Raw genomic sequence first — 24,598 nt, 5'->3', positions numbered from 1 at the left:
TACCGAAAACCCTTAACAATGCTACACTCAACAATGAAATGTTAAAAGCTTTTTCTTTAAAACTTGGAAAGTGCCACAGTCACCCACTATGCTCACCTGTGTCCTTGATTGTGCTGGTCCTGGCAAGCGAAGTAAGACAAAGTTATTTTGCACAGGTAGTTTGACTGCCTAAACAAAACCTCAATTTATGGGAAAATTAATAGATGTAGTAAAAAGACTTTAGCAGTGTTGCCAAATATAAGATCAGCACACAAAGTTCGATTTCATTTTTTCACACTGGATGAAAACATAATTTTAAATAATATATCATTTATAATAACAACTGAACAGTATTTGGCCATTTGGTGATTCAGGTCTGACCCAGAGTTAGGACAAGCTTCACAGGTTAAGGGCATTCCCTCCACAGGACTTTCCTCACTTTGGCCATCAGCTGTGAGCTTAGGGGTCCCCAGGCCACCTGCCTGTTTCACCAACTGGCTACAAATTTGGGGTTCCCATACCCCTCTACTGGAACAACTCATAGAACTCAGGAAAGCTGTGTATGTAAGACTGCAGTGTTATTATAAAGGATACAGATCATGATCAGCCACAAGAAAAGACCCACACAGCAAAGTCTTGGCGGGTCCCAAATGTGAGCTTTCTTTGTCACCCTCTCAGCATGTTGAAGTGTATCACCAGCCAGGGACACTCACTCAGCCTGCAGGGTCCAGGGTTTTTCCTGGGGCTTCCTTCTGCAGGCAGGGTTGAGCGAATCCTTGACCACCTAAATGAAGCCAACCTCTAGCCCTCCAACGCTCGAATCCCATGGTTGGCCTTGGGACATGGCTGGGCCCATCTCAGAACTGTCCAGGAGCCCACCACGATGAACAGAGACACGCATATCATTCAGGAAATGCCAAGGGGTGAGAGGCTCCCTCCCAGGAACCAGGAACAAAGACCAGCCGAATTCTTTACTATACACTGCATAGCTAGGAGTAAGTCTAACAGGACACCAGCACCTTTTCACACACTCCCTCTGCAGCCACACCAGAATGCTACACAGCTGTGAAAATGAGTAAACAAGAGGTTCACACGTGCATGGCAGTTCTGAAAATTGAATTCACTTGCAGCACTTTGTCATAAATAGTGAAGCCGAGACCACCACTCTTCCTCAGAACCATCTGCCCAGGGTGGGCAGGACCCACTGAGGGGGAGTCATGGACACTTGGGAAGAAGGCAGACTTGATCTTCGGGGCCCACTCCCACCTCTCACATACCTATCCCGCCTCAGAGCCCCGCCTCCTTCTAAGTGTCATGGGCTCTTGCATTCTCCTGCCTCCCTTGGTGTCCCCCAAACTTTTAAGATGCATTGCTGAGTGTAGAGAATAAAATCACTGCATATTCTCTTGAGGGAGGCAAGAAATTTGCTTTTTCAGCTGTTTCTCTCAAAATGAAACTAAGGATGTGGGCCACTGGTGAAGGAGTTTAAGGAAACAAGGAGGTAAAGGAACAGGATCAGAGAGACCTTTTCTAGTGGCCAAAAATCCTGTGAACTTATTGGTGTGTGGAAGGAAAGAAACATCCTTCAGGACCACGCCGGCTTCCTCTGTACTCGCTGGGATGACTGCTCTTCAGACAGTTTCTCTCCATCTGTGAGAGGATAGGCCCCGCTTTGCTTTGCCTCAGGGAGGGTTTCTAGAATGTGTCCCTGCTCTTCTACCTTGAAAGTCCTGACAAGATGCCTCCCTGTCTCCCTCTGCCAGTCGCCTCTTCTTTGACCCTATGCACTCTGTGCAGTCTCCTGGAGAGAGCCCACCGAGCAGGGAGTTCACAAAGCCAACCCAGGGTCCCTCACTTGCATGCCCCCCCGCCACGCCCTGGGAGGGGCCCCGACAATGCGTGCACGTGGTCAAGCATTGTTGCGATGTTTTCCAAGTAAGATACTTTGGCAGCGATGTGTTAGGGAGTAGTCCGTTTCCGTCCTGACTGACCCGCCCCCATACTTTTGTATTTTTTAAGAAGCCACGCCAAACCTGGATGTACCCTGGCCTTCTCTCTGCTTCATCCTCCCCTGTGACCGCTCCGTTCTCACTCCCCCACCTACGGGTGACTGCCCCGGATTTAAGGATGGACTTTGCGGTTGAACCAGCAAACTCTGCCCAGACCAGGTGGACAGCCCCCTGAGGACAGTCCCTGGACTCAGAGCGCCACACGCAGGGCCAGACCCACTGGAAACACTTACTAAACACCCGTCAGCAAAGCCTCTGGAATGGGGCCGGACCCGAAGTCCCTGAGCAGAGGGCCTGGGCATCCTTTCAGTGCCTGGGGCAACCTCCCAAGTGGGATGAGCTCTGGGACCTGCAGCGTTTCTAGGAAGAGAACTGTTTCTGCTGAGAGAAGATGTGGTCCCTGGTTGATGATGTGATCTGAGTAGGCTGACTTGTCACCACAGAGAAGAGCCCCTTCTCAAGGTCAGGGTCAGACAGCTGTCTTTGGACCCTGACAGAAGCAGTGTTGGAGAGGGGGCTGGAGTGGATCTCAGGGCTTTCTGCCACCCTCCTGCCCCTCCCCACAGCCCTCCTCCCTGCAAGCGAGGGGGCTCCATGCTTCTCCCTGGCAGGCCTGCACTCCCCATATCTCTCATGGCTTTTGTAACCTGCAGCCACCCTGCCTTCAGGTCTCAGGAGGCGCAGCAAGTCCCATGGTCCCTGCCCACAGGGGCTCGGAGATAAGTGGGGGAGGCAGTGTGAGTTTGCATTCGGGTGGAGCCCGTTCAGCAGGAGCCACGGTGCCGTTACTCTTGCCGGTGCAGTGGGAGATGGGGGCTACTGGGTCAATGTTTTCTCTTCCAGGTAAACGTGCTCATGGGGACCTGACTCAGTATTTCCTGAGTGTCCTGAGAAAGACTGGTCCCCAAGAGGCACCTAAAAACAAAAGTGGTTATGTGGACAAAGGGGTGTGGCGAGTGCTGGCATCCTAAATCCCTGTCTAGGAGGTCCTGAGACTCCATAAGCAAACTTCCTGGGTGTTGCCAACCTGTCCTAAGGGCATCTGGCCACATGCTTTTACCTTCCCCTTTAGCGTCTCTGGGGTGTGAGCCCATTTTGGAAAATCCCATTTTAAATAACAGCAGTGACTTCTGGCGCTAGAGACCAGACTTTTCAACACCAGAACAGGCAGGTAGCCAAGTTCAGAGGTAGCAGGGCTTTTCTGCCTCCTTCGGCCACGTTCCACAGGTAGCTACTTCCTTCCCACACACAGGATGGGCCTGGTCAGGGCCTCCCTGCTGCAGGAACCCCACACAGGCCTGGCCCCCCTCCCTTTGCAGGACCCTGTGAGAGAGGAACTTCCAGCACCTGTGGGTAAGCTCTTGCGGGCCCAACGCCAGGCCCGCCCCACAGCCATCTGTGTATTTAAGCACTGAAGCCACCTGGAGGCTGTGAAATCAGCCCCACCTTCTAAGTTCCACCTGATCCTGCGTGAACGGGAAGGAGCAAGACCCTGCCAACATCTCTTACTTTCCTTTGTCTATTAATTCCATCTTAGTTTCCTTCAACGAAGCTGGTGGTTTAGACCCCACAGCCTTCAGAGAAAGGGGAGCCCAAGGAAGTTCCTTTCATTCTTCCTAGTGTGCTCTGCAAAGTGAAAGTGGGGTGGGGGGTGGGGAATGCTTATCTTCTGGTGAAGGGAGGGGGTGCAAGCCCCTGGGAAGGAAGAGCACAAATAGGGTGGATGGTGGCAGGAGAAGAAATTTGGGGACTGAACTGTCTGTTGGGGGACTTGGCGACCTTGCTACTGTGTCCTTGACCTTCCTGTCTCAGCCCACCCTTCAAAGCCCCCTTACTGGCCTCCCCTAGAGCAGAGGTAGTAACAGTGCCCACCTTGCGACAGTGTCAGGGGAACCAAATGAAGGAACGCTGAGTGAGCTTAGGCTGGTGCCTCGCGCATGGTCAGAGCTGGCAACTGCACGTAACTATTATACACATTACTCAGAAGTGCTGTGGCATTAATATCCTCTTTCTTCTCTAAAGTGCTGTGTCTGACCTCCAGGCTGCCCCCTGGCCAGACTAGCAGGCCAAGGGGCCCAGCTACCCCCCCACGGCATCAAGGTCATGTCAAATAGAAATCCACAGCTGCTCCCGCCCGAGGGAGCTCCTGGATTTCCAAGGGCTGGACTCGAACACGGTGACTACCTTTGCCCTGTGATTTTAACATGGCCAAGAAACTTGAAAATAATCTCCTCTTGACAGGTGGTCAGTTCCTGAAATTGCACTGTGGGCATATGGGTCATTCCTTCAGCTTCAGGTTTTTATCCCGTTTGTGCCCCACGTTTAAAGTGAGCACCCACCTGCTCACTGCAGGTAGAGGGAAAACAGGTGGTCCCTGACTGCGGGGCCTCCCCCACTGCAGAGCAGTGGATTTGGAAATGAAGGGATCTAGGAACACAGGGCTGTTCATCGGCTAAACCAGGCAGAGGGGAGGGGCCTGCATTAATCTCTCCAGATTTACAATGAAAAAATAAATACCTATCTTACAGGCTTGTCACGAAGTCAGCTGAGTTAAACCTGGCAAAATCTCTTGTGCATAATGCTCATCCAATATTGGATTCCTCCCTCCACTCGGAGGTGTTCTCGGTTATTTATACCTGAATGTTGATGAGGGGTCGGAGAGGAAGGCTGGCCAGGTGGGAGGAGCACGAGGAGAGTGCTGCTGTCACGTGGGGCGGGGGGAGGGGGCAGAGCAGGAAGGCTTGGGGTCAGAGGTCAACTGCTCTGATGCTCCTACACACAGATGGCTCCCCTGGTTCACTCCACTCATGTCCCCTCGTCAGAGAGGCCTTCGGGACTCCCCACCCACTCCATCACTCTGTCTCCTCGCCCCCTTCATTTTTATTCCTAGCCCTGTCTCCACCAGACATATTGTTACATGTATACAGTCAGCTGTTCTCCCCACTAAGCTGTATGCCCCATGGTGACAGGCACCTGGTTGTAGTCACTAGATTTGTTAGGATCAAATCTCAGCCCTGCCAATTAATACCTGATTTGGCCTATTTTTTTTCATCAGGTCATCTTGATCATTAAATGCACTAATAATAAAGCAGTTCTTGGCACTGTGCCTGGCGTATCATACTCAGTAAATGCCGGCTATTGTTACTATCGGTTATAATCCCGTAAATTTTTACTTCCCGTGGGTCAGCCATCTGGGGAAGGCCTCTGCCTATTCCAGGGTTTGTCTCATCTTGAATGGAGCTAGAAATAGAAGCCTGCACTAACTGGGGAACCATGAAAACATGGCATGCCTTTCCAAAGCAGGTGGACTAAAGATCTGTAGGACACTGGTTCTTAAATATGGCTACACATTGGGATTGCCTGGGGAGATTTAAAAATTACTGATGCCTGCATGTGCCCCAGAGATTCCAACGTAATCTTTACAGCAGGCGCCCTGAGCATCAGAATTGTCTTAAGTTCCCCAGACGCTTCCGTGGTGCAGCAGGGCTGGGAGCCGCCGCTCCAGGGTGCCACCAGATTCCCCCGTGAAAGTCAGCGAGACACATGTCTGCTTACACACAGCCTGACAGTTAATGCATCTTCCTAGAAGGAGCCATTTGCTCACAAACCGACCAGCCCGTTAAAAATTAATCACTTCAGCCCAGCAGGGCTGTCGCTTAAAGATGGCTGTTGAGTGCAACGCAGCTTCCTGCGACTCCAGTGCCCCACAGAGGACAGCTGGGAGACCAGCCGCACGAGCAGATGGGGAAACGGAGGCTGAAGCAGCTGAACCCAGCCTCCTCTTCACTCTCCCCTCGAATCAACCCAGCAGCTGGTCCTGGCGAGGATGGCGGGATCAAAGCTGGTGGTCTTGGTACAGCTCCGAGCAAACAAAACATATTGTCCTGTCTTTGCACTGTCATAGAACTCAGAGTTCATGATTTGGACCCCATGAGGATAAGGTCCGAAGCTTCTGTCTGTAATGGTGAGCTCTAAGTGAATTAGAAGACGACCCCATTTCAAGAAAGCGCTTTCTAAAAAGTGGCCCAACTCCATGGCTCCCACCTTCCTGCTGCTGAAAAGTAAGGAGAGGTGTGTTATGCCGAGTGACGTAAGCCTGTCAACAAAGGACAAATAAATACTGTGGGATCCCACTTGCATGAGGTACCTAGGACAATCAAATTCACAGAGACAGAGTAGCAGGGCGCCTGCGAGGGGCCCGAGGGCAAGGACTGTGGGGTGTTGTTTCTCGGGTACAGACTCCGTTTTGCAAGATGAGGAGTCTGGTGATGGCGGCGGGGGGTGCACAACAACGCGAGTGTGCTTAATGCCACGGAGCTGCACTCTTGAAAACGGTTAAGATGGTGAATGCTGTGTTCCGTGCATTTTACCACATTTAAAAATAAATTATTTTTTTAAAAGCAATGCTATCATTTTTGAAGCAAAAATGAACGCATGGGGGCTGCAGGAACCTAACTGGCCTTTGGTTGATTTCCATGGAAACCTGGGGCTGGTGAATTGCAGGGGGCAGAGTCCCCAGAGCTCGGAGTGAGAAGGAGGGGCAGCTGATCAGCATTTAGGGCCCCTTAAAAGTTAATGAAAAGTCAGTGCAGCTGATTTAATGGTGCTATTTCTTCACCTGTGTGTATTTTAGCTGCATAAACAGAATGTACCAGATGACTTACAAATGACTCTGCTGGGCTTTGGAGATTGTGCATTCCTTCCCTCAGCTTGAGAGTCCCCGCTGCATATTTTCATGGAAATGAGTTTAATAGAATGCGTTTGGAGTCAGCAATTAGAAGGGCTGTTTGGCTGTGGTGTTCTTTCTCTTTAAAAAGGCTTCTAACATGCCCGATATGGATACCGGCACACGTAAGAATTATACCTTCAGAGGGAGAAGGCCGTGGAAAGGGAGGCCAGATATTTCTCCTTAAACTGGGCCTCTGGGATGGTGTTGTTTTTCTAAATGACATTTTGATGAGTGTCTGTAACACAAAGAATCAACCCCTGCTACAGGTCAGGCTACTGCTGGCTTGGAGAAACCTGCCCGGCCGTGAGGCAATCAGAACTCCACGGGGCAGGGCATTACAGATCACCTGGGGCCCTGCTGGTGCAAATGCATATTACCTGGTTTGTCAGGTGAAATGGGATCTGCATTTCCTCCAAGTCCCTGACTGTTCCAGAGCTCCCCGGAGTCTGAGGACCTGTGCTCTGGGGTCAGCCGGGAGGGTGGGTGCTGGCGTGCCTCCCCACAAGGTTGCTCATTCTGTGATCGGACATCTCTGTCTGTCTAGGGTCCAGTCCCCGTCTCGGGGAGCCCTGATGGCTTTAGAGGGCTCTCTTAGGTGAAAGGGCGTAGAGCCCCATATTCAGATCAAAGGTGCTGCATCCACGCAGCCTGGGGTAGGATCTGCTGTGTGACCCCAGATAGGTTGCTTATCCTCTCTGTGCCTCCGTTTTCTCACTGTAAAATGACTGTAATGAGAGCGTCTCTGCCTCAGGGGGTTGTTGCAAGGATGACGTGAGTCAATCCATACAAAGCAGTTAGAGCAGTTTGAGAAGCTCAATAAATGTTAGCTGTTAGTATTATAACGCATAGATATCCATCTCATGCTTTGCCTTTGTCTGTCCCCAGAGCCTTTGAGAACAAACTTAACTCCTTGTCTGCATGATAGATAGCCTTGCAGACGGCTAAAGGCAGCTCTCCAGGCCCCTGCCCACGCTCTCCAGGGTCAAAGTGCCCAACCTTCAGCATTCTCTGTGTGGCGCGCCCTTGTCTGCCACGACACATCCATCAGGACTTCGCCGCGAGAATCACAGCCCCGTGGGACAGCCCCCACTGACCCCTAAGGCTACGAGGTTTACTTTTCCACAGCTGATTTCTTTTTTACTTGACCCAGTTTCTTCTAGATCAGACAGGGGTGTGTGTAGGCATCCCTAACCCCTTCCAAGGAAATGTGGTGCCCAGGGGCAGTCCTGCGCCCATTAATCCCCTGCTACCCAGAAAGCAGCATCTTTGCTAGCAGCTCCCTGCTTGAGCGCGGCTCCCACTGTTAAGGCGGCAAGGGCCCTACTGCAGCCAGCACTGAAACTCCCAACATGCCCACCACTCCTCTGCCCCACACTCTGCAACCCTCCCCACTCCGTTTGTTCTTCCTGGGGTTCTCAAACTGGGAGGGGGCTCATTGAAGTGGAGACCAGTAGCTTCGGGCAGTCTGCACATCTCACAGGCAATTCCCCTGATTCTGGTGCAGGGGGTCCTTGAGGACCACTGACTAAGTCCCTGCCCCATATCCCATTTGTCCAGAAGTTTCTCTGGCCCCTGAGCACATTCTAGGTCTTCCCACCCCATCACCCGCATTCCCACAGGCTCTGCATCACCACCTGGAAGGTTCCCTAGCACAGCCATCTAAGATGTTCCCATCCATCAAGACCAACTCGAACCTCACGCCCATGAAGCCTTCCCTGACCCGCCTCAGGACAAAGTATGACCCCTCTGAACTCTGAGCACACCTCTAGCCCTTGCTGCTTATCATCGACCCCGCCTAGTGTGCGTGGTGGTGAGGCCCAGCCGCACACAGAGTAGCGTACGGGCTCTGGACTCGGGCATGTCGTGTTCCCACCCCACGGAGAGCCTGCATCAGGAGGCTGATGGAAGGACTGCTGAATGAATTTGTGTAAAATGCACACACAGTGTCCAGCACAGAGCAAGTCCCACCTTACTCGGAGTTGACCGAGTTCACTTCCTGGTCCTTCTGATCATCTTTTCGTCCCTCTAACCATGTTGTACGCTCTTTGAGGTCAGGGAGGATCTTGCTCGTCTTCACTTCTGGGTCACAGGGAGGCACACGCGCTCCCAGGACACATGCTGGAGGAGAATGCAGGTTGGGAAAGCGAGGCTCTCAGGGCCCCCACCATCCTGGCCAGAAGCATCCATTCAGTACGAGGCGGGAGCTCCTCTTCCTGCCCTATCACCCCACCACTGTATTCAGAGAGGGAGAGGGAGAGTTGACTGGATTTCTCGGGAGAATGTTGTCCCCATTTAAATTCTTCCCGTCCTTGTGAGAGGCTTGGAGCTACACTGTCATTAATGCATAAAGTCGGAGGCCCATGGGATCATAGCTTCTCCCCCAGCCTTCCCACGCCCAGACCCTCGAGCTCGGGCCCCAGGTGGTAGAGACATAGACAGGGCAAGCCACACAGAACAGGAGCCCACACAGCGCTGGCTGGGCAGGGCAGGAGATGGGTGCCCACCCTTCCAGGGTGAGTTTGAGCAAGGCTGTCCCAAACTTCCTGGCAGGCATCTGGGACTGAGTCCACACTCCCCTGCTTCTTCCGACAAAGGAATGCTCAGAGCTCTGATGGCGCCTTCCCTCTGGGCTGGCTGCGGGCCCCTCATCACCCTCACTCGGGGCAGCTGCTGCTAGAGTACTATTTCTCAAACGCCTCTGAAGCTTTCAAAGCCAAAGCTTCCCATTGGCTGTCCAGGACTCTACAAGGACAGCAAAGTGGGCTGGTAGGAGCAACAGCTGGAGGAACCCCGAAGGCCCCGGAGGCAGGAAACCGTGTCCGACTGCCTCCCAGTGGCGCCCCCAGAGTCAGCCTCTCACCAGGAACGCCAAGGGACCGGGTGGCAGAAGGAAAGGGACAGCCCTGTTCCGGTCTTGCCTCTCGTCTGCTGAGAGGGGGCCTCAGAGAATTACAGGATGTCGGCTCCGTGTCTCCTCAGGGCAGTGCTGTGTTGGAGCTCACGGGACAGTGTGTGAGGCGTGTGCCTGCTGTCCCACTCGCCTCCCCCCCAGTCAGCCTGCCCACGGGGCGGCCCCTTGGAGGCCCGGTCTGATCACTGAGGTCAGGGGCCTCCACCTCAAGGGGAGCCCACCCTCTCCTCTCTGCAGGCTCAGCAGCAAAGCCGCTTAGGGGTTTCCGTGAGCCCATATACTTAGTGATTTATGAGCCCTTCTGATCAAATTGAGTCTCCACTCCCTAGTATTCGTTAAAGAATTTTTTTATTCTAGAAAATTCTGACTTTCATCCCATCTACTCAGCTGAAACTCCTCTCTTGAACTTAGATCACCAGAGTCACATCATGGACCCCCAGTGTCTCCTGTTCAGACGCCCAGGGCTCAGCGGGCCTCCTGGGTCCACCCACTCCCCCACCCCGGGGAAGGGGGCATCTGTTTGTTCTCATCCCCCCCTCCCCAGGGTCCTCTTGCTTCAGAGCCAGGCAGAAGACACTGTACTTTCCCAGATTCTTCTCTGTCCCGTGGCTCCAGAAACACATCAGTGAATACTCTGTGTTTGCAAAGGGCTTGAGGGACAAGTAAGCATCAGGAAGTAGCTAGTCATTAAGAAAAATCCAGCAGGTTGCAAAGGTAAGCAAGAAGCAGGGGTTAACTTTCCCAACTGCTATCAAGGCCCAGGCCCATAATTCTGGCCCATGGGCAGCTTTGCCCAAATGAACATCTTTCCTTCGCTTGAGAGCAGGTGTTTTGGAAGGAAGTCCCTCCCGCCCCAGGTCCCCACTTCTCTTCAGCCCCAGATGCTGCAGAGAGGCAGGTGTTAATTATGGGGAATTCCAATCCCTAAAAGACTGTTTATTTGCATATCAGGGAAAACTTTCCTCACCTAGCCTCCCATCTGGGCGATCCCATCCCTGCTTTAGTCTTCCTCTGACAGTCGCAGCCTCTGGCTGGAAAACAAAATCAGACCATCCTTTCTTTATAACCCACCCACTCGGAAGTGACCTCATACAGACAGCTTGGCTTGTCTCTGTAATTTTTAGAATCCAACCTCAGCCCCTAACGAACTACTGTGCCCACAACCTGGCTGAGTCTAAACTCATCATGCTCGGTGAAGGAATTCAGACTCAAAAGACTGTGATTCCATTTACACAACATTCGGAACCAAGGCCAAACTGGAGTGACAAGAAGGGGACACAGGGACTTGTTTGAGATGATGACATTGTTATCTTGATTGTGATGGTGGTTATGTGGTTCCAAGCTTTTGTCAAAACTCAGAACTATACACTAAACAGGGCAAATTTTACTTACTGTATGTAAATCATACCTCGATATACCTGACCTTTAAAAAATGACTTACATTTTCCAATCCTTCTTGAAACAAGGCAAGGCACAAATGACTGCCAACTTTTGTCAACTTCTTATCCACCTTTGAAAGTAGGAACTGGAAAGCCCTGGCTGGCATAGCTCAGTGGATTGAGCGTGGGCTGTGAACCAAAGTGTCGCAGGTTCGATTCCCAGTCAGGGTACATGCCTGGGTTGCAGGCCATGACCCCCAGCAACCACACATTGATGTTTCTCTCTCTCTCTTTCTCCCTCCCTTCCCTCTCTAAAAATAAATAAATAAAATCTTTAAAAAAAAAGAAAATAGGAACTGGAACTCTGTGGACAGTCAGGTACGTCAAAGAAAAGGGTCAGTGATCCCTGCAAAACATGCCTTGTTTTGAAGGGGATTCAGATCAGATCATAGGAGGCATTCCTTATTGATTCATTTATTCATTCCTTTGTTCAATAGCGTTGACTGAACACTTCCTAAGAAGCCGACTTGGGGGCTAGGCAATGTGGAAATGGCTGTGGAATGAGATATAGCTGCTGCTCATGAGGAGCATAGAGTCTAGTAGTCGGAGAGTGAGGGACTTGATAGAATTGGAGAAAAAGTAGCCAAACAGGGACCCTGGAGCTCCTGGGAGGGGCATCCACCTCATCCCAGCGAATGGGGAAGCTTCTGAGAGGAAGCCGGCCTGAGTGTGCGTTGGCCAGGTAGGGCAGTGGGTGCGAGGACCTCCGCCAGTGGAATGCATGCGTGTAGATGCCCAGGGAGAGAAAGGGGGGTGCGTTAACAAACTGTACGGCGTTCATTCCGGTGGGAGCTTTGAGGCCAGGGAACGGCTTTGCTGTAGTCACCTCCGGCTCAGGGGTGCTTTCCTCTTTTCCCCTTTCCCCCACCGGTTTGAGCCCCACTCTGAAGAAATCTGTGACACAGAGGAGAGAGAGCTGCTGTCACGCTCCAGGGCCCTGAGAAGGTTTTAAACAACAAATCGTCGCTCAACAACTGAAAAGGTTTCAGATTTAACTGTTCGGAAGTGCCTGGGTACTTGGGCTTTCAAACTTTTCATACATTTTTACTTGGGTCTGCGATACTTTTTACGTCAGCAAAAAGGCAAATTCAAATGCCAAACAGGGCATGACGTCATCAAATAACAAGACCATCCCTAGAATCTCTCATTGGAGCCCCCCAATCTGAATGGTCTCACCTTGAATCCACAATGAGTCCATGTGCCCACTTTAGAGAGATTGTTCAGTTAATCTGGGTGGACATTTCCCATGTTTCGCTGTCGGGCCAGCCTTCTGAATTATGTAGAGAACAATTTCCAAATTGCCTGGCTATATTTTCTTATCTGTGCTGAAACCACTTTAGGTCATCATTGTACCTTATAGGGAGGGATTCCATCCCAGACCACATTATTGAGAAATGGCTGAAATCAACTAGAATATCTATCCCACCAAAAGACACTATCTGATCACAGAATCCTCCGGGCAAAAGCTGTGTCCACTTTGCCATTTAGGTCTGCTTTCACAGGTCCTTCATTGGCATCTATCATGAAGCTCGCCTTACCCATACTCAGCAGGGGCTTGGCTCTGGCATTGTAGCTGCATTAATTCTAACCTTTAGCACCAAAGCAGCTGGCTTGATTTCAAACGTATGGCTGTTTCTGAGATTCAGCCACTAGATAAGTGAAACTCCATTGTCTCATCATTATTCTGTTAGTGGCAGTAATGAACTCGAGTGTGGCTCTTGTTTATCCACCCTCTTGCTGGATGAGGGCAGAATTGTTTTGCACAGTTACATCAGGCTGGTGTAGGATACCTCTAAAATAATGGTATCCTGAGTCCCTTTCTACACAGGAGAACTCCAGGGCCTCCTGAGATTCTCTGAGCCCCACAAATGAACCTGAACTCTGATAATCAGAACTCTGTTCCCTAATGCTCCTTCCAGATCCACAGGACAGGGTAGAGGGAAGAGAAACGAGTGGGGGTGTGGGAATATGCATGGAGGATGAATGGAGCCGGGGGTTTTGTCTTGCAGGGTTATCTGTCGGAAGGCTTGGTAACGAAGTGGTACCGCTCACCGCGCCTGCTCCTCTCCCCTAACAACTACACCAAAGCCATCGACATGTGGGCCGCGGGCTGTATCCTGGCCGAGATGCTCACGGGGAGAATGCTCTTTGCAGGTAAGCTGCTACCCACACCACCTTCCTTCTCTTCCGGTGTCATTCTATTTGTTTTTTTTCCCTTTTCTTCTCCTTTTTTTATTTTGTTTGTTTTTTCCCTTCTGTTTTTTTTTTCTTTTGGTGATGTTCGAGAAGAAGGAAGAACTGAGTGCACAAAACATGCTAACTTTCTCTTTGAAATAACCGCTGTGGCTTTTATGGCACTACTTGGAGGCACCTTGCTATCATTTCAGGCAAAGTACTAGACTCAAAATAATCTCCGAGGACAGAACTTTCAGAATCAAGTAACCAGTTGTATTTAAACACCTTGAGATTGACCTCTAGAAACACCTGCCCTCCATTTCCAGCCCCTTCCTCATGTCTCCCTGCCACTCTGAGCAGTTGTTAGTCTGCAGTGCTCATTTGGAGAGGGCACCCCACATGGGGCTTCCAGAGTCCCTGAACCAACCCTCCATGAGCCCCCTGGAGGGAGAGGCCAAAGGGTCTCCTTGGGAGCAGACCCCGATGCTGTAGGCACTTTCTGGGTGGGCACTGCCAGCATTTGCATATGATTAGTGCCACCCAGGGCATTGTGAGGGGACATGGAAAGGCCTGTCCTGGGCCACCGGCCTCTGACAGCCTGGAATCCCATGGAAACAGGTGGTAAGGGGACGGTCCACTGTGCAGTGGGGATGAGCCAGGGGGGACTCCTCCAGGAAAGAGAGGCTTAGTTGAGGGTTCACCCCGGTAGAGGAGGTGGAAAGGCTACTTATGCAAAAAGGAAAACCGGAAATAATGAAAGCAGTTGCGGCCTGGAGGTCAGAGCAGGACCCATACCAGCAGTGCCAAAGCCCCGATGCAGGCGCCAGTGTTGCCTGGCTATAGAAGACGAGTTTCTGAGATGCATAAAGACTGATGCTCCTTACAGATGAGAAAGGTATTCATGTCCAGCACCTGGCACTGTGCCTGCCAGAGAGAAGGTGCTCAATAAATAATGACTTGTTTGATGAGTGAATGCTTGTGGTCCACCCTGACCACAGACGGGCAGAGCCTATCTTGTTCCCTCTGCCCAAAGGGGCATGGGGGCAGTGCTCTCAGGACACAGCCCAAACCCAATTTGTTATTCCTGATTCTTTTTCCCTCCTAACTGGAATCCTCTTAATCGGAAGCCAAAGGCTGAGGCTCAGTCCTAGGCTTGAAATCACTTCCTTCCCCAGCCTGGTGAAGAACATATGGAGAGGCATATGGGAAGGAGCACTTGGAAGGCCCTGGGCCAGGCTGCTCCCGTCCCTTCGGTGTTGGCTGACTCAGTCTGTATCAGACTGCTCCATTCAGAGGCAGAGACATTTCACAAAGCCGAGCCCCAGAGGCAACAGGCAATCTGCTCATAGTCACATAGCAGGTTAGTGGCAGAATGAAGGCCAGAGCCCAGGACACCTGGCTCCCAGCCTAGTGCTGTTCCCATTGTCCTGTGTTCCCCGCCCCCCCCCCTCGCCCAGGCCTTCTGGAGCTGCTGTGGGGCTTCCACACACCCAGCCACTTGGGCAGCTCACTTAACCACCTACCATTTGCCTCCCCAGGGGCTCACGAGCTGGAGCAGATGCAGCTCATACTAGACACCATCCCTGTGATCCGGGAGGAGGACAAGGACGAGCTGCTCAGGGTGATGCCTTCCTTCGTCAACAGCACCTGGGAGGTGAAGAGGCCCCTGCGCAAGCTGCTCCCTGAAGTGAACAGTGAAGGTACCTGAGCTGGACAGCCAGGCCAGCATCCCCGGGACGTCACCTGGGGGACAGGGGCAGGTGGTCTCCTTCCAAAAGGACCAAGCACAGTCCCTAGCCATACAACTGAGCCCCCCAGCAGGCGGCCTTTGCTCTGGCTGCTTCCAGACTGGGAAGGACGGCACCCTGGAGTCTGGCCAGCAGGCACTCCTGACCGCAGTCATTGGTGGTCCTCCACATTCTGCCCCTGGTTTGCTTCCTTTTCTTTCTGGTCTTTCCTGCTTGCCTTCCTCCTTCATCCCCTTTACTTCCTCCTCCTTGGAAGGTATGATGTGGTGCAGAGAACATGATGAGCTTTATCTGCTTGCGAGCCAAAGCCGGGCTCAACTCCTAGCTCCACCGGTGCCCAGCTATTTGGCCCTGGGCGAGTTTCTCGACTTCTCTGCATCTCAATTTCCTTAACTCCTAATAATATGTATTAGACGGGTTGTTGTGACGAGTAAGTAACGTAGGATTTGTAGTGCCCTGGGCATAGGAGAGAGGCTCTGTCACCTCGGATATTACGTCATCACTGGGCCCCATCCCTGCCAGAGGCCTCCTTAGGAAGCTCCTGTGTGAGTAGGATATAGGCTCAGCCAATTGTGAGAGGGACCCAGATTCTCAATGGCTCAAATAAGAGTTCGTGCTTATTTAAGAAAAAAGAAATGAAGATGTTTATTTCTCTTTTATATAATAATCCAAAAGCAGGCAGTCCAGGGTCCATAGGAGGACCTGCTCCACAGTCATCCAGGGGCGCACGGCCCTTCTGTTTCTTGTTCTGCCCCTTACGGTGCTGCCCTCTGTCCCTGGAGGAAGGACAGAAAGGAGGGTGGGTCCCCTGGCCCTTCAGGTCGGGAGCCAGAAATGGCACATCTCACCTCCACGCATGCCCTGTTGGCCAGAACTGAGTCACAGGGCCCCACCTCACTGCAGTGGAGACTGTGAAGTGGGTATTTCACCCCGTGACACTTTGTGTCCACAATTATGAAAGAGGAGCACAGACACGGGGTACAACCTAGCAGTCCTTGCTGCACTCCTCCCCATCAAGAAACCAAGAACTTGGACTCGCAATGCCTTTGGCCATGATTCCCATTTAGTCAGTAAACTGCCTCAGTTTCCCCATCATTAAAAGGGAGGAGGGGTTATTCGATTCACTGCAAATTAAGGCTCAGCCATCCCTGTCTATCTTGATTCTGAGGCTGCTGTTTAAACCCCACCTGTGTCAAGAGGTGTGCTCACCTCTCAGGAATTCTGGGTCAAGAGTGGGTCACCCATGTCCCCTCCCTCAAGCAACCACATACACTGCAGCCCTTGGTGACCTGGTTCCAAGAGTGGTGGGCCTGGTCTCAGCAAAGTCGGAACTGGTGCCTGATGGAATATGGTGAAGTTCCTCGCTGTCATCAGCAGCCTCAGCCCACATTTACTGACCCGCCGTGGCTAGAGCACCGCCAGGAATGGGAATCCAAATGGACACAAGAGCTGGCTCTAGCTGGGGAGACAGGGAATCCCGTCAGAGATGAGAATGGAGATTAAGGAGCACGTTCTACAGGGCTAGGGAGAGCTCCGGGCACGAGGGAGGGGCAAAGAGCCACCAAGTGCTGCGAGGGACAGAGGCTGGCCCAGAAGAGTGGGTGGTGAGGGCCCCGATCGGTGGGGTGAGTCGCAAACCACGGAACTGGAGACGTGAGAAGGACTGAGAGCCACGGGGCTTTGAATGTCCGGCTGATGGACTTGGACTCAGTCCTGCAGCTGCACAGATGTCCCCTAAAGCCAGCCTGCTGCCCCGTCCCATCATGCCAGCTTCATCCAAAATTCTCTCATCTGCCTCTGGCCTTGAAAAGTAACCCCATTCAGCCTCTGGCCCTCGGGTAATGAGGCAGCACTGACAGGGAACATGGAATATCGGTGGACGGGAGGGTACTCAAGCCCATCTGGCTAGGAGACCAGTTGGTGACCCTTGGTTCGCTCCCTCTGCCATGCTTTTGAGACCCCGCAGATGTAGGAAGAGGCAGGGGCCTCTCTGCTGTAGCCCTCAGAGGCTCAAAGGACACATTCTAGGTGACTGTGTCCCCCGGCAGCTGACGCAGCCATCATGCCACAGATGCAGCACAAGGGAGGCAGGCCCTGAGACCCCACGTTTCTGAGCTCCATTTGCTACCAGAAGTAAAGACACCACAAGTGACAAATCGGACAAGGAAACCTAATACACAAAACAGGTAGAAGGAAGGCTCTGGATGAATCAGGACCTCAGAGCCTTGCCTACTTGCCTCTTAATCACCAGAGATGCCCCCAAGAATCCTTTTCAGAGCCTCTGGGGTTCCAAGAAGTCTAGCTGAGAAGCCACTGGGCCACAGGAGGGTGGCAGGACGGTATAGAAGCCTCATTATATAAAACACCTGGGGAAGTTGAGCCCAGGAAAAAAGGAGTTGGGGGAGGGAGGGTGTGGTGGTTCATGAGTTAAGGGTAAGCCAGCGCCATAGCAGAAAATCTGAAATCTCTACAGCTTACCCTGTAGTAGTGTATTCACTACTGACCTCAAGTCCAGACAGCCTGATGGGACAGCGGGGAGCAGGGTTGGACGGTCTGCCGGGCACCCCGGCTGTCAGGGCGGCTGCCAGCTGCCATCTTCAACACATAGCTTTCAAAGTGCCCCTGGGCACCAACTTCCAGCTAAAGCCAAGGGAAGAGAGAGCAGAGGCTCTTGCAGGAGGTTTTTATGGGTCACGCCTGGAACTGGGGTACACGCGTCAGTTCTGCCCCATTCCGTGGCCCCCGTCATGCAGCCACATCTAACCGCAGGGGCAGCTGGGAGACACTGGCCAGTGTGTCCGGGCAGGCATGGGGAAGAGAGACCACGCTGATGTCGGAGGACCGCAAAGGGCAGAGCTAGGCTGAGGGGTGGAGGTCAGAGGCGACAGACGCAGGTTTGACAGAGGAAGGACTTCTAGAATTAGGGCTTCCTAGAAGCATCTGGCAGTCACTAAAGGACCAGCTGTCAGGGGGAGGAAAGAGGAGGCTCGTTCTTGGTAGAGTCAGTGGAGTGGCCTTTGGGGTGGGTGCTGTCCAACTTCAGGTTTCGATGGGGCTTTTTAAATAACGACAATAATGGTGATGATGCTTTGTCAGCGCCCCCTAAGCAAAGCCGCCTCCGGGGTGCGTCCCACACTGTCTCCACGAGGACCCCAGTGGCACTGAGCCCCAGGTGCCCACAGGAGGAACCTGCTTATCGGCACGTCCCCGACTGGCTCCTTCCCCACACGCCACCCCACCCCACCCCACTCCACCCAGTGCACTTCTGGGGGACACCACCACATAACCACCTACACCCCAGTCCTGGTCTCTGGAGGAATCCAGCCTAAGGCAGAGTTCTAGCCCTAGACCTCCTGTAACCAACCATGACCCTGAGCAAGCTCCTCCCCCCAACACTCCCCCCACCTGGCCTCTATTACGTAGTTGTGTGAAGTCAGATAAGCAGCATCTGCTCCGAATTTGCCACTGGATTGTGGTGAGGATCGTGAGAAAGAAAATGGCCGAAAACCTTTTTACAAATGGAAAAGTACAAACCCCTGGGAATGTCACCATACCGAGGGGTCTCCTTCTCAGGGTGGCAGCGGCAACCAATGACCTTCATGTCCTGTTCTGCTCCCCACAGCCATCGACTTTCTGGAGAAGATTCTGACCTTTAACCCCATGGATCGCCTGACAGCCGAGATGGGGCTGCAGCACCCCTACATGAGCCCGTACTCGTGCCCCGAGGACGAGCCCACCTCACAGCACCCCTTCCACATCGAGGACGAGATTGACGACATCCTGCTGATGGCCGCCAGCCAGAGCCAGCTCTCCAACTGGGACAGGTGTGTTTCCAGAAGTTTCCAGCCCTGGAGTCTAGAGCCCACATTGCTGTGATCCTTTGTGACCTTCCCCCCATTTTCCACATTGTGTAGCCCAGGGGTGCTTCCTCCAACTTACCTCCCTGCCTTTGTCTCTCCTGTCCCCAGACATGCCCAGCCTGTCGCTCACCTGTGCACAGGTCAGGGGCTTTCTTCCATGTAGCACGGCCACCGCCAGCTCTCCTCCCCACCTGGCGCACACAGAGCTCAGTGCAATGTTCCGCAAGCATTAGTGAGCGATCAGCTGACTTCTAGCAGGCTGGGAATTTGCCCTGGAAAAGTAAACTGCAGCAACGCAAGGCAAGAAAACAGTGCGAAATTTACCACTGCACCACCCATTGGCGTGTTCAGCTCCACAGAGTGCCACTTGGGGAAGTGCCATTATTGGTGTTGCCCATTGGCACCTGAGGCGGCTACAGCTCAGAGGTTAGAGGTTGGCATTGTGTCACACAGCCCGAATCTGGCCCATCTGGGGTCCTCCCCAGTCTGCATCCATGTCAGACACGGCTAAGCAATCACAGGACTCTTTCCTGCTACACTGGGCTGGGCATCAGAATCCCTCTCAACACAGAGTGTCCAGACGTCACTGCTGATGAATCAGAGTTGGGTAGAAGATACTTTTAAAGAAGATTCTTTTAACAGCCTCCACGTGGGCAAGGCACATAATGATCTCTTAGGCCCTTTCCTATCTGATGCTCTTAGAGCACGCAGCTGAACGTTTGGGAATCACCATCTGCTACTCTGGGAGGGACAGCCCTAGCTGCTCAATTTAGAAATACAGTCGAGGGCTCAGCAGCTAGGACCCCGAGGGGCCTAAGTGGGAGCCCTGCTATTGTGGGGATGTGACAGCTAGTTACATGTGTGACAGATGAGCAATTCCTCCTTTTCCGTCATTCGATGGGTTTCGGATTAAGAAGGTACCACCGATGGCGGGTCAGGGCCATGTTGCTATTACTGGGCAGGTGTATTAGTTTGTCCATATCGATTATTGTTATCATGAGTTGCCAACAAATGGAGATTGATGAGGACTCTCTCCTCAGCCACCCCCTGTGTTTGGCCTGCCCTTGACTGGGGTCCCTGCAGCCCCTCCCCCTCCACTCCACAGCATTTGGGGCTCAGCGAGGCCCATCCCATGCTAATCATGGCTTCGTCATGGGGTTGGTGCCAGGAAAAACAGTAGCCGGGTTTCTGCCCATCAACTCTGACCACTTCTAAAGCTGGTACACCTCTGCTCCGAACCTTTCCCATCATGCCTGGGTGGGGGAGGTGAAGGACCAAGGTGGTGGCAAACCCCCTCCTGTAGGCCCAGCTGCTCTGGACAAACTGCTTAACCTCTGAACACCTGTGTCCTCACCTGCAGTGACAATAATGCTGAGTCCACAGTCCAGGCTGCTATGAAGGCTACAACTTCCGTTTGGCCCTTGGTGTGTAGCAGCCAAGGGTGAGGGTCTTCATCAATTCTTCCTGCTGGAAACATTTGTGATTTTGAGGACCCTTGTGGGAGAAGGCCGTGTTCACCACTGGGAGACCCTGGTCCTACCCATGTCATGGGGAGGGCAGGCAGTATTGGGGCCTTCCTGCACCTCTCAAACCGAAGGGACTGCCCCTGCAATCTGTACTTTCACACAGACCTGCTTGCCCTTGGTGTGTTGGGTTTTCCTGTGCGAGCAGTAGGTCCCTTGTTTCAGGGGCAGCTGGCTGCTGGCTGATGCCTCCTCTGTGCTCCCTGCCTGACCCACCCCTCCCCCCAAAGGTTCTGCAGAGAGCACCTGGCCCAGGGAAGGGAGGGCTCAGCCTGAGCTGACGGCTGGCTCTCCCGCCTGCCTGCCCTTCATTTGCTCTTGGCTGGCTGCCTTCACTTTCTATGGCTGCAGAGCAGTTAACACAGGGCCGAGTTCCAAGGGTGTCTGGCCTCTCCTGAGGAGCCCATAATCTTTCCGTAGGCTCCACCTGCTCTGCATCCAGGCACGGTGCTGCGGGGCATCAGACACAGTCCACTAGGGCAGGAGTTCTCAGCCTTGGCTGTACCTTAGAATCACTTGGGGAGGTTTTCAAACCATGCTGATGCAGGACCCCACCCTAGGCCTACTGGATCAGAATTGGGGGGTGTAGGGCACCATGGGATGTCACTTTGTATTCCCTCAGGTGTTCTGATCTGAGCCAGGGCTGAGAAGCACTCATTAGGGCCCTGCTATTCAAAGTGCGGTCCCCAGACCCACAGCATCACTGGGAGCCTCCTAGGACTCAGAACCCAAGGCCCCAGCCCGGATCGACTGCACGGAGATCTACTGCACGGAAGTGTTAACACGGCAACTTACGAGCACATCAAAGGTTAAGGGGCACTGCCTAGGTGCATTCACCGGAAAGTAACTTCCATGAGAACAGGGATTTTATTGTTTTGTTCACTGCGGTGTCTGGTAGTGATTAGAACAGCACCTGGTACAGAGCAGATGCTAAGAAATACCTGCAGGGTATTGAATGAATGTAAAAGGACTATACAAGGGCTAAGTCAAACAGTCCCTCTACCCGAGCCCTGGAAGCTCACCATCACCCTCCCACCTTGGAGCGAGGTGGGGACCAGAGCTGGAGGGACTAGGCTGGGGAACCAATCACTGTTCCATCTGTACACTTGCAGGTACCCTGTGAGCCTGTCCTCGGACCTGGAGTGGCGGCCCGACCGCTGCCTGGACGCCAGCGAGGTGCAGCGCGACCCGCGCGCCGGCTCGGCACCGCTGGCAGAGGACGTGCAGGTGGATCCACGCAAGGACTCGCACAGCAGCTCCGAGCGCTTCCTGGAGCAGTCGCACTCGTCCATGGAGCGCGCCTTCGAGGCCGACTATGGGCACTCCTGCGACTACAAGGTGGGGTCGCCATCCTACCTGGACAAGCTGCTGTGGCGCGACAACAAGCCGCACCACTACTCCGAGCCCAAGCTCATCCTGGACCTGTCGCACTGGAAACAGGCGGCTGGCGCGCCCCCGACTGCCGCCGTGGCCGCAGACGCAGGGGCGCGCGAGGACGAGCAGGCCAGCCTCTTCCTGGAGATCGCGCAGTGGGTCAAGAGCACGCAGGGTGGCCCAGAGCGCGCCAGCCCGCCCCCCGAGGGCCCTGAGCACCGCTTGTCTGGCCCTGAGCACCGCTTGTCTGGCTCCCCGCCCAGCCACCCTGCCGCCAAAGACGGCGGCGCCAGCCCCCAGTTCGACCTGGACGTGTTCATCTCCCGCGCGCTGAAACTCTGCACCAAGCCCGAAGACCTACCGGACAATAAACTGGGCGACCTCAATGGCACATGCATCTCCGAGCACCCGGGAGATCTCGTGCAGACCGAGGCTTTCTCCAAAGAAAGGTGGTGAGGGCTGAGGGGGCGCTCCAGCACAACCCCCATCCCCACCCAGAAGGGCCAGCTAGGAAAGCCGGGCCTGGTGGGAGGAGGCCAGCTCCCTGGCACCTCCACCACCCCATCCGCCCCTCTCTGCTGCCTGGGGGTTAGCAGAACACAGGAAGGATCCGAGGAGTGAGAGGAATGTCCATTTCTTAAACTGCCTTAATAACTAGCCTTTAACCTCTGGGAGCGGGTTTGAACAGGAGCCTAGTTTGGGTTGATCACTGTCCCAGCGAAGAGGAAGCCCTTGCATTTTCTAAGTGGTGGCGTACAGGGAAGAATCGTGTCTTAGACCCAGTCCTCAGGCCCTGTCCGGGTGGGTGGAGACAGGAATCTTGCAGGCCTGGTGTTGAAACCATCTGGCCCAAAAAGCTTCAACTGACAGATGAGGGAAGACAGGGAGAAGCAGAGAAGCAAAGTCCAGCCAGTGCTTGGGCATGCCTCGAACCCCGGTCTCCCGGCCCTCGGCCAGTGTCTGTGCTCTGTAGAACGCCTCCCTCTGCTGGGTCGCGCTGGCGTTTCCGTCAGAGAAGTCAGTCCGAGAGCATCTTCCCTGTCCGTGACCATCTGACCCATGCCATGTTCTTTGACTTGGAACAATGTTTCTTGTGTTCCAAAACTGAAAACTGAGCCAGGGTCTTTTCCCTCCGCAAGCATATTTTTCCTGGTGCCTCCAGTGCATAGGCATTCTCATTTGCTGTGCCCCTGCGTTTGCCTCCCCCCTGCATGATCTGAAATCTTTGTTTAGATCAGGCCAGTTTGGGGTCTGTGGGTAAGAGAACTCATTCTCCTGGGCCTGTGCACCCACCTCCCCCACACTTCTTGCACACTTTTCTGACACAGGCACAGACACAGTGACAGCTCTGGCTCCCCAAGGGGTGTCATCCACGGGTGAGTTGGAAGATAGCAATTCCATGGACCCCAGAGCTCCCGCACCTAATGAGGTGCTTACCATGGAGCAAATGTGTTAGGAGGGAAGAGTTCAGAAGGGCCCTGTCAGACATCAGGAATATTGCCCTTGATTGTGATCACCTATTTAGCCCTGGCAAAGAGCAGGCCCCAAAGAAGTGCATTGGAGAGCAAGTGGCCTGGGGGACGAGGAATCCAGGAAGGCAGGAAGATGTGAGAGGTGGGGTGCCAACAGCGAGGGCACTCAGGGGTCAGGCAGCAGCATGGAGACCTCATGACAGCAGGAGGGACTCCAAGCAACCACGCCCCTCCTGGTTTAGGCCAGGGTGAGTGCGGAACATGCGCACCCAGAGGGGCACCCCCACGCAGAGCCTGGGGTGACGGTGTGAGGGCACAGCAGCCCCTCTGCAGAAGCAGAGTCCAGGGACCTGGAATGCCGTGTGATTGCCACCGCTGGTGTTCAGCCCCACCCCCACCCCAACACACCCAAAGATACCCACGGGGAAGTCTAGCCGCACTAGGCAGAGGGTCCCCCGGTCTTGGTCTTAGCTGTGTCCACCTTCACTGCGACGGCACCTTAAATCTAATCAGCGAACTAGGATTTGTACATCGGAACCTGCCACAGATTAGAAACTTCTATTTCAAAACACAAGTAATCACACTGACCAAGTTTTAAATGGAGACTACATCAATACGAAGTATTTGGTTTGGTTTTTATTTCAAAGAAAAGGAAAGGTACCCTGCTCCTCATGTGCCATTTGTCCTCAGAGGGTGGCTTTCCGTTTTCAGTGAAGGAACAAGCTGCTGACCCTGCCCAGAGTTCGTATATAATTGTTATTACAGAGGAATTGTTATTACTACTCATATTTTAAAAAAATCTATTAAGCGTTATTCAACTTGATCCGGACGAGCCAAATAAAGTTTTATTGGAACATATATTCGTTGGTTCACTTATTATCTCATTCATTTACGTGTCATCTGCTCTTATCTTTAGCGGTGGGTGATGGATCGGAGCTGCTGGCTTCTCCCAGCACCCACGAAGGCCAGGGGAGTGAGGGGCGGCCGTCGGAGGGGAGGGGAGGTGAGAATCTGCACAGAGTGGTGGTCGGGAAAGTGACTCCAGGATCATCTGGGTCTGGCCTGGTGTTTATCCTGCAGATTCCAAACCATATGCAGGGGCCAGCTCCAAACCTGCTGACCAAGGCTCCCCTTTCCTCCCGTCACAGAAGGTGCCGACATCGGGGTTGCTGGGGGAGCCAACGACCCGAAAATACCTGCCTGAGCCACACCTTACAGAGGCCTGGGTTTCCACCCATCTGAAGTTCACCCTTTTGTAATACCTGTGTCCAAACATTAACCCAAACTTCATTTGTTATTTCACAAATGTCAATATAGACAATAGAGAGGGTTTTTTAATTTTGTTTCTGTTTCGTTCAACTTCTCTGAAAGACGCTTTG

At 53.2% G+C, this 24,598-nt stretch overlaps 1 protein-coding gene across 4 annotated transcripts in view; it reads left to right on the top strand.

Annotated features, from left to right (window-relative positions):
- Window positions 1-24,076, top strand: part of MAPK4 (mitogen-activated protein kinase 4) — a 131,347-nt gene extending 107,271 nt beyond the window's left edge. For all 4 annotated transcript variants that reach the window (XM_036010206.1, XM_036010204.1, XM_028524656.2 and 1 more), the window contains 4 exons: window positions 13,077-13,221; window positions 14,781-14,942; window positions 18,613-18,814; window positions 21,486-24,076. In XM_036010206.1, the coding sequence (XP_035866099.1) occupies window positions 13,077-13,221; window positions 14,781-14,942; window positions 18,613-18,814; window positions 21,486-22,203 (1,227 nt within the window). In that variant the 3' untranslated portion in view covers window positions 22,204-24,076. The remainder of the gene's footprint in view (window positions 1-13,076; window positions 13,222-14,780; window positions 14,943-18,612; window positions 18,815-21,485) is intronic.
- Window positions 24,077-24,598: the final 522 nt, after the last annotated feature.

Source organism: Phyllostomus discolor, chromosome 9 (genome assembly GCF_004126475.2).
Source record: "Phyllostomus discolor isolate MPI-MPIP mPhyDis1 chromosome 9, mPhyDis1.pri.v3, whole genome shotgun sequence".
NCBI lineage: Eukaryota > Metazoa > Chordata > Mammalia > Chiroptera > Phyllostomidae > Phyllostomus > Phyllostomus discolor.
This window is presented reverse-complemented; position numbering and strand designations above follow the sequence as displayed.